Raw genomic sequence first — 9,708 nt, 5'->3', positions numbered from 1 at the left:
TTTTCCTCAATTTGTCCCAGATTATCCCAAAATTTCCCTGAATTTCCAAAATGTTCCAAATTTTCCCCGAATTTTCCCCAAATTTGCCCCAAATTTTCCCAAATTGTCCCAAAATCTCCCCAAGTTAAAAAAATTGGCCCTCAATTATCCCAAAACAGCCCAAAAATTCCCAAATTTTCCCAAATTGTCCCCAAATGTCCCCAAATTAACCCCAAATTCCCCAGATTAACTCAAAAATTTCCCAAATTTTCCGAAAATTCCCCAAACTTTTCCCCAAATTTCCCAAATTTCCCCCAAATTAACCCAAAATTTCCCATTTTTTTTACAAATTGACTCCAAATTCTCCCAAAATTTCCCAAACTTTTCCCGAATTTTTCCCAAATTTTTCAAATTTCCCCAAAATTCCCCCAAATTTCCAAATTTTCCCACCTTTTCCCAAAATTTCCCAAATTTTCCCAAATTATCCCAAAATGTCCCAAAATTTCCCCAAATTGACCCCAAAATTTTCCCAAATTTCCCCAAAATTTCCCCAAATTTTTCCCACATTTCACAAAATTCTCCAAATTTCCCCCAAATTAACCCAAAAATTTCCCAATTTTTTCATAAATTTTCCCAAATTTCCCAAATTTTCCCAAAATTTTCCAAATTTGCCCCAAATTTCCCCAACTTTTTTCCAATGTTCCCCAAAATTTCCCCAAAATTTCCCCAAAATTTTCAAAAATTTCCCCCCAAATTTCCCAAAATTTCCCCAAATTGGCCCCAAATTTTCCCCAAATTTTCCTAAATTTCCAAAATTTCCCCCAAAATTCCCAAAATTTCCCAAATTTTCCCAAAATTTCCCAAATTTTCCCCATTTCCCCTCAGTCTCGTGGCCTGGGGCCGCCTGGGCTCCATCGGGGACGGCGCCTTCGACGGACTGGGAGCACTGGAGTACCTGTGAGTTATACTGGTTATACTGGTTTATACTGGGATGGGGACTGGGAGCACTGGAGTACCTGTGAGTTATACTGGTTATACTGGTTTGTACTGGTTTGTACTGGTTTATACTGGGATGGGGACTGGGAGCACTGGAGTACCTGTGAGTCAGACTGGGGATACTGGTTTATACTGGTTTATACTGGTTTATACTGGTTTATACTGGTTTATACTGGTTTATACTGGGATGGGGACTGGGAGCACTGGAGTACCTGTGAGTTATACTGGTTTATACTGGTTTATACTGGTTTGTACTGGTTTGTACTGGTTTATACTGGTTTGTACTGGTTTATACTGGTTTATACTGGTTTATACTGGGATGGACTGGGAGCACTGGAGTACCTGTGAGTTATACTGGTTTATACTGGTTTATACTGGTTTGTACTGGTTTATACTGGTTTGTACTGGGATAGACTGGGATGGGACTGGGAGCACTGGAGTACCTGTGAGTTATACTGGTTATACTGGTTTATACTGGTTTGTACTGGTTTATACTGGTTTGTACTGGTTTATACTGGTTTATACTGGTTTATACTGGGATGGACTGGGAGCACTGGAGTACCTGTGAGTTATACTGGTTATACTGGTTTGTACTGGTTTGTACTGGGATGGGGACTGGGAGCACTGGAGTACCTGTGAGTTATACTGGTTTATACTGGTTTATACTGGTTTATACTGGTTTATACTGGTTTATACTGGTTTATACTGGGATAGCCTGGGATGGGGACTGGGAGCACTGGAGTACCTGTGAGTTATACTGGTTTATACTGGTTTATACTGGTTTATACTGGTTTATACTGGTTTGTACTGGTTTGTACTGGGATGGGGACTGGGAGCACTGGAGTACCTGAGATACTGGTTTATACTGGTTTATACTGGGATGGGGACTGGGATGGGACTGGGAGCACTGGAGTACCTGTGAGTCATACTGGTTTATACTGGTTTATACTGGGATGGGGACTGGGATGGGACTGGGAGCACTGGAGTACCTGTGAGTCATACTGGTTATACTGGTTTATACTGGTTTGTACTGGGATGGGGACTGGGAGCACTGGAGTACCTGTGAGTTATACTGGTTTGTACTGGTTTATACTGGTTTATACTGGGATGGGGACTGGGAGCACTGGAGTACCTGTGAGTCATACTGGTTATACTGGTTTATACTGGTTCGTACTGGGATGGGGACTGGGAGCACTGGAGTACCTGTGAGTTATACTGGTTTGTACTGGTTTATACTGGGATGGACTGGGATGGGGACTGGGAGCACTGGAGTACCTGTGAGTTATACTGGTTATACTGGTTTATACTGGTTTATACTGGTTTATACTGGTTTATACTGGTTTATACTGGTTTATACTGGTTTATACTGGTTTGTACTGGGATGGGGACTGGGAGCACTGGAGTACCTGTGAGTCATACTGGTTATATTGGTTTATACTGGTTTATACTGGTTTATACTGGTTTATACTGGTTTATACTGGTTTATACTGGTTTATACTGGTTTATACTGGTTTATACTGGTTTATACTGGTTTGTACTGGGATGGGGACTGGGAGCACTGGAGTACCTGTGAGTTATACTGGTTATACTGGTTTGTACTGGTTTATACTGGTTTGTACTGGGATGGGGACTGGGAGCACTGGAGTACCTGTGAGTCATACTGGTTTATACTGGTTATACTGGTTTGTACTGGTTATGCTGGTTTATACTGGTTTGTACTGGGATGGACTGGGATGGGGACTGGGAGCACTGGAGTACCTGTGAGTCATACTGGGATGTACTGGTTTGTATTGGTTTATACTGGGATGGGGACTGGGAGCAATGGAGTACCTGTAAGTTATACTGGGGATACTGGTTTGTACTGGGATGGACTGGGAGGGACTGGAGTACCTGTGAGTGATACTGGTTATACTGGTTTATACTGGTTTGTACTGGTTTATACTGGTTATACTGGGATGGGGACTGGGAGCACTGGAGTACCTGTGAGTCATACTGGTTTATACTGGTTTGTACTGGTTTGTACTGGTTTGTACTGGGATGGGGACTGGGAGCACTGGAGTACCTGTGAGTCATACTGGGGATACTGGTTTGTACTGGGATGGACTGGGAGGGACTGGAGTACCTGTGAGTGATACTGGTTATACTGGTTTATACTGGGATGGGGACTGGGAGCACTGGAGTACCTGTGAGTCAGACTGGTTATACTGGTTTATACTGGGATAGACTGGGATGGGACTGGGAGCACTGGGAGTACCTGTGAGTTATACTGGTTTATACTGGTTTATACTGGGATAGACTGGGATGGGACTGGGAGCACTGGAGTACCTGTGAGTTATACTGGTTATACTGGTTTGGACTGGTTTATACTGGGATGGGACTGGAAGCACTGGAGTACCTGTGAGTTATACTGGTTTATACTGGTTTATACTGGGATGGGACTGGGATGGGGACTGGGAGGGACTGGAGTACCTGTGAGACTTTACTGGTTTATACTGGTTTATACTGGGATAGACTGGGAGCACTGGAGTACCTGTGAGTCAGACTGGTTTATACTGGTTTATACTGGGATAGACTGGGATGGGGACTGGGAGCACTGGAGTACCTGTGAGTCATACTGGTTTATACTGGTTTGTACTGGGATGGACTGGGATGGGGACTGGGAGCACTGGAGTACCTGTGAGACTTTACTGGTTTATACTGGTTTATACTGGGATGGGGACTGGGAGGGGACTGGGACAAACTGGGAGAAACTGGGAGGGACTGGGAGAGAACTGGGAGGGGACTGGGAGGGGATTGGGACAAACTGGGAGGAACTGGGAGGGGACTGGGAGCACTGGGGCACCTATGACTGATACTGGGAGTAGTGGTCTGAACTGGTTTGGACTGGTTTGGACTGGTCTGAACTGGTTTGGACTGGTTTGGACTGGTTTGAACTGGTTTGGACTGATTTTGACCAGTCTGGACTGGTTTAAACTGGTTTGAATTGGTTTGGACTGGTCTGGACAGGTCTGGACCAGTTTAGACTGGTCCATACTGGTCCGTACTGGTCCATACTGGTCCATACTGGTCCATACTGGTCCATACTGGTCCATACTGGTCCATACTGGTTTATCCTGGTCCATACTGGTCCATACTGGTCCATACTGGTTTATACTGCTCCATACTGGTCCATACTGGTCCATACTGGTCCATACTGGTCCATACTGGTTTATACTGGTCCATACTGGTCCATACTGGTCCATACTGGTCCATACTGGTCCATACTGGTCCATACTGGTCCATACTGGTCCATACTGGTCCATACTGGTCCGTACTGGTCCGTACTGGTTTCAGGTTCATTGAGCACTCCCAGCTCGGCTCCGTCTCCCCCTGGGCCCTGCGGGGCCTGCGCGGCCTCAGCCACCTGTGAGTGTCCCCAAGTGTCCCCAAATGTCCCCAAATGTCCCCAAATGTCCCCAAGTGTCCCCAAAGTGTCCCCAAATGTCCCCAAATGTCCCCAATGTCCCCAAATGTCCCCAAATGTCCCCAAATGTCCCCAAAGTGTCCCCAAAGTGTCCCCAAATGTCCCCAATGTCCCCAAATGTCCCCAAATGTCCCCAAGTGTCCCCAAAGTGTCCCCAAAGTGTCCCCAAATGTCCCCAATGTCCCCAAATGTCCCCAAATGTCCCCAAGTGGCCCCAAATGGCCCCAAATGGCCCCAAATGGCCCCAAGTGTCCCCAAATGTCCCCAAAGTGTCCCCAAATGTCCCCAAATGTCCCCAAGTGTCCCCAAGTGTCCCCAAGTGTCCCCAAAATGTCTCCAAATGTCCCCAAAGTGTCCCCAAATGTCCCCAAATGTCTCCAAAGTGTCCAAAATGTCCCCAAGTGTCCCCAAATGTCCCCAAAATGTCCCCTGATGTCCCAAAATGGCTCCAATTTTCCCCAAAATTGTCCCAAAATTCTCCCAAATTCTCCCAAAATTTTCCCAAAATTGTCCCCAAATGTCCCCAAATGTCCCCAAGTGTCCCCAAGTGTCCCCAAATGTCACAAAATGTCACAAAATTCTCCCCAAATTGTCCCACATTCCCCCAAAATTCTCCCAAATTTTCCCCAATTTTTCCCCAAATTGTCCCCAAATGTCCCCAAATGTCCCCAATTCTCCCCAAGTGTCCCCAAGTGTCCCCAAATGTCCCAAAAATGTCCCAAAAAGCCCCCAAAATGTCCCAAAACCCCCCCAAAATTGTCCAAAATTCTCCCAAATTTTCCCCATTTTTTTGCCCGATTTTCCCCCAATTTTCCCCAAATTCTCCCAAATTTTCCCCAAATTGTCCCCAAATGTCCCCAAGTGTCCCCAAGTGTCCCCAAAATGTCCCCAAATATCCCAAATATTCCCCAATTTTTGCCCAATTTTCGCCCAAATTCCCCCCAAATTCCCCCGCAATTCTCCCAAAATTTCCCCAATTTTTCCCCAAAATGTCCCCAAATGTCCCCAAATGTCCCCAAATGTCCCCAAAATGTCCCCAAATATCCCAAATATTCCCCAATTTTTGCCTGATTTTTGCCCAAAATGTCCCAAATTGTCCCCAAATTTTCCCAAAATGTCCCCAAATGTCCCCAAGTGTCCCCAGATGTCCCCAAAATGTCACAAAATGTCCCCAAATGTCCCCAAATGTCCCCAAAATATCTCCAAATATCCCAAATATTCCCCAATTTTTGCCCAATTTTCGCCCAAATTCCCCCCCAAATTCTCCCAAAATTCTCCCAAATTTTTCCCAGATCTCCCAAATTTTCCCCAAAATGTCCCCAAATGTCCCCAAGTGTCCCCAAATGTCCCCAAATGTCCCCAATGTCCCCAAATGTCCCCAAATATCCCAAATATTCCCCAATTTTTGCCCAATTTTCACCCACATTCCCCCAAAATTGTCCCAAAATTCTCCCAATTTTCCCCAATTTCCCCCAAATGTCCCCAATGTCCCCAGTGTCCCCAATGTCCCCAAGTGTCCCCAATGTCCCCAAGTGTCCCCAATGTCCCCAAGTGTCCCCAATGTCCCCAAATGTCCCCATTGTCCCCAATGTCCCCAATGTCCCCAATGTCCCCAATGTCCCCAATGTCCCCAATGTCCCCGATGTCCCCGATGTCCCAAATGTCCCCAATGTCCCCAATGTCCCCAATGTCCCCAATGTCCCCAATGTCCCCGATGTCCCCGATGTCCCAAATGTCCCCAATGTCCCCAATGTCCCCAATGTCCCCAATGTCCCCAAGGTGTCCCCAATGTCCCCAATGTCCCCAATGTCCCCAGTGTCCCCAATGTCCCCAATGTCCCCAAGGTGTCCCCAATGTCCCCAGTGTCCCCAATGTCCCCAATGTCCCCAGTGTCCCCAATGTCCCCAATGTCCCCAATGTCCCCAAATGTCCCCAATGTCCCCAAATGTCCCCAAATGTCCCCAATGTCCCCAATGTCCCCAATGTCCCCAATGTCCCCAATGTCCCCAATGTCCCCAAATGTCCCCAATGTCCCCAATGTCCCCAATGTCCCCATGTCCCCAGTGTCCCCATTGTCCCCAATGTCCCCAATGTCCCCAATGTCCCCAATGTCCCCAATGTCCCCAAATGTCCCCAATGTCCCCAATGTCCCCAATGTCCCCCAGTGTCCCCAAGTGTCCCCAAAGTGTCCCCAAGTGTCCCCAAATGTCCCCAAATGTCCCCAATGTCCCCAAATGTCCCCAAATGTCCCCAAGTGTCCCCAAATGTCCCCAAATGTCCCCAAATGTCCCCAAATGTCCCCCAAAATGTTCCAAATTTTCCCCAATTTTCCCCAAATTTTCCCAAAATTCTCCCCAAAATGTCCCCAAATGTCCCCAAATGTCCCCAAATGTCCCCAAATGTCCCCAAACATCCCCAAAAATGTCCCCAAAATGTCCTAAAAATGTCCCAAAAATATCCCAAAAAGGCTCCAAAATTCCCCCCAAATTCTCCCAATTTTTCCCCAAATGTCCCCAAGTGTCCCCAAATGTCCCCAAATGTCCCCAAGTGTCCCCAAATGTCCCCAAAATGTCCCAAAAAGGCTCCAAATGGCTCCAAAATTCCCCCAAAATTCCCCCAGAATTCTCCCAAAATGTCCCAAATTCTCCCAAATTTTTCCCAAATTCTCCCAAATTTTTCCCAAATGTCCCCAAGTGTCCCCAAATGTCCCCAAGTGTCCCCAAAAAGGCCCCAAAATGTCCCAAAAACCTCCCAAAATTGTCCAAATTGTCCCAAATTTTTGCCCAATTTTCACCCAAATTGTCCCCAATTTTTCCCAAAATGTCCCGAAATCTTCCCAAATGTCCCCAAGTGTCTCCAAGTGTCCCCAAAAATGTCCTAAAAGGTTCCAAATTTGCCCAAAATTTCCCCAGTTTTTCCCCAATTTTCCAAATGTCCCCAATTGTCCCCAAAATTCCCCCAAATTGTCCAAAATGTCCCAAATTTTCCCCAATTTTTGCCCGATTTTAGCCCGAATTTTTCCCAAATTCTCCCAAATTTTCCCAAAATGTCCCCAAATGTCCCCAAATGTCCCAAATGTCCCCAAATGTCCCAAAAATGTCCCCAAATATCCCAAATATTCCCCAATTTTTGCCCGATTTTTGCCCAAAATGTCCCAAATTGTCCCCAAATTTTCCCCAAATGTCCCCAAATGTCCCCAAGTGTCCCCAAGTGTCCCCAGATGTCCCCAAAATGTCACAAAATGTCCACAAATGTCCCCAAGTGTCCCCAAAATGTCCCCAAGTGTCCCCAAGTGTCCCCAAAATGTCCCCAAATATCCCAAATATTCCCCAATTTTTGCCCAATTTTCGCCCACATTCCCCCCAAATTCTCCCAAAATTCTCCCAAATTTTCCCAAAATCTCCCAAAATTTTCCCAAAATGTCCCAAATGTCCCCAATGTCCCCAAATGTCCCCAATGTCCCCAAAGTGTCCCCAAATATCCCAAATATTCCCCAATTTTTGCCCCATTTTCGCCCAAAATGTCCCAAAATTTCCCCAATTTTTCCCCAAATGTCCCCAAATGTCCCCAAATGTCCCCAAATGTCCCCAATGTCCCCAAATGTCCCCAATGTCCCCAAGTGTCCCCAAATGTCCCCAATGTCCACAATGTCCCCAAAATGTCCCAAAAATGTCCCAAAAAGGCTCCAAAATGCCCCAAAATTCCCCTCAAATTCTCCCAAAATTCTCCCAAATGTCCCCAAATGTCCCCAAAATGTCCCCAAATGTCCCCAAATATCCCAAATATCCCCCAATTTTTGCCTTATTTTTGCCCAAATTCCCCAAAATTCTCCCAAAAATCTCCCAAAATTTTCCCAAAATGTCCCCAAATGTCCCCAAATGTCCCCAAAGTGTCCCCAAAATGTCCCCAAATATCCCAAATATTCCCCAATTTTTGCCCAATTTTTGCCCAAAATGTCCCAAAATTCTCCCAAAATTTCCCCAAAATTTTCCCCAAAATGTCCCCAAATGTCCCCAAGTGTCCCCAAGTGTCCCCAAAATGTCCCCAAATATCCCAAATATTCCCCAATTTTTGCCCAATTTTCGCCCAAATTCCCCCCCAAATTCTCCCAAAATTCTCCCAAATTTTTCCCAGATCTCCCAAATTTTCCCCAAAATGTCCCCAAATGTCCCCAAGTGTCCCCAAATGTCCCCAAATGTCCCCAATGTCCCCAAATGTCCCCAAATATCCCAAATATTCCCCAATTTTTGCCCAATTTTCACCCACATTCCCCCAAAATTGTCCCAAAATTCTCCCAATTTTCCCCAATTTCCCCCAAATGTCCCCAATGTCCCCAGTGTCCCCAAATGTCCCCAAGTGTCCCCAATGTCCCCAAGTGTCCCCATTGTCCCCAATGTCCCCAGTGTCCCCATTGTCCCCAATGTCCCCAATGTCCCCAATGTCCCCAATGTCCCCAATGTCCCCAAATGTCCCCAATGTCCCCAATGTCCCCAATGTCCCCAGTGTCCCCAAGTGTCCCCAAAGTGTCCCCAAGTGTCCCCAAATGTCCCCAAATGTCCCCAATGTCCCCAAATGTCCCCAAATGTCCCCAAGTGTCCCCAAATGTCCCCAAATGTCCCCAAATGTCCCCAAATGTCCCCCAAAATGTTCCAAATTTTCCCCAATTTTCCCCAAATTTTCCCAAAATTCTCCCCAAAATGTCCCCAAATGTCCCCAAATGTCCCCAAATGTCCCCAAATGTCCCCAAACATCCCCAAAAATGTCCCCAAAATGTCCTAAAAATGTCCCAAAAATATCCCAAAAAGGCTCCAAAATTCCCCCCAAATTCTCCCAATTTTTCCCCAAATGTCCCCAAGTGTCCCCAAATGTCCCCAAATGTCCCCAAGTGTCCCCAAATGTCCCCAAAATGTCCCAAAAAGGCTCCAAATGGCTCCAAAATTCCCCCCAAAATTCCCCCAGAATTCTCCCAAAATGTCCCAAATTCTCCCAAATTTTTCCCAAATTCTCCCAAATTTTTCCCAAATGTCCCCAAGTGTCCCCAAATGTCCCCAAGTGTCCCCAAGTGTCCCCAAATGTCCCCAAGTGTCCCCAAAAAGGCCCCAAAATGTCCCAAAAACCTCCCAAAATTGTCCAAATTGTCCCAAATTTTTGCCCAATTTTCACCCAAATTGTCCCCAATTTTTCCCAAAATGTCCCGAAATCTTCCCAAATGTCCCCAAGTGTCTCCAAGTGTCCCCAAAAATGTCCTAAAAGGTTCCAAATTTGCCCAA

General features: G+C 46.2%; 1 protein-coding gene across 1 annotated transcript in view; it reads left to right on the top strand.

The window, feature by feature from the left end:
- Positions 1–864: 864 nt before the first annotated feature.
- The window catches only part of LOC134562352 (leucine-rich repeat LGI family member 4-like), a gene marked incomplete at its 5' end in the record, with an annotated part of 35,424 nt that continues 26,580 nt past the window's right edge, over positions 865–9,708 (top strand). Inside the window, 2 exons of the mRNA XM_063419729.1 lie at positions 865–936; positions 4,309–4,380. Of these exons, the coding sequence (XP_063275799.1) occupies positions 865–936; positions 4,309–4,380 (144 nt within the window). The remainder of the gene's footprint in view (positions 937–4,308; positions 4,381–9,708) is intronic.

This window comes from Prinia subflava, chromosome 27, assembly GCF_021018805.1.
Source record: "Prinia subflava isolate CZ2003 ecotype Zambia chromosome 27, Cam_Psub_1.2, whole genome shotgun sequence".
Taxonomy (NCBI): Eukaryota; Metazoa; Chordata; class Aves; order Passeriformes; family Cisticolidae; genus Prinia; species Prinia subflava.
The sequence above is the reverse complement of the archived record's forward strand: the minus strand, read 5'-3'. Positions and strand labels throughout refer to the sequence as shown.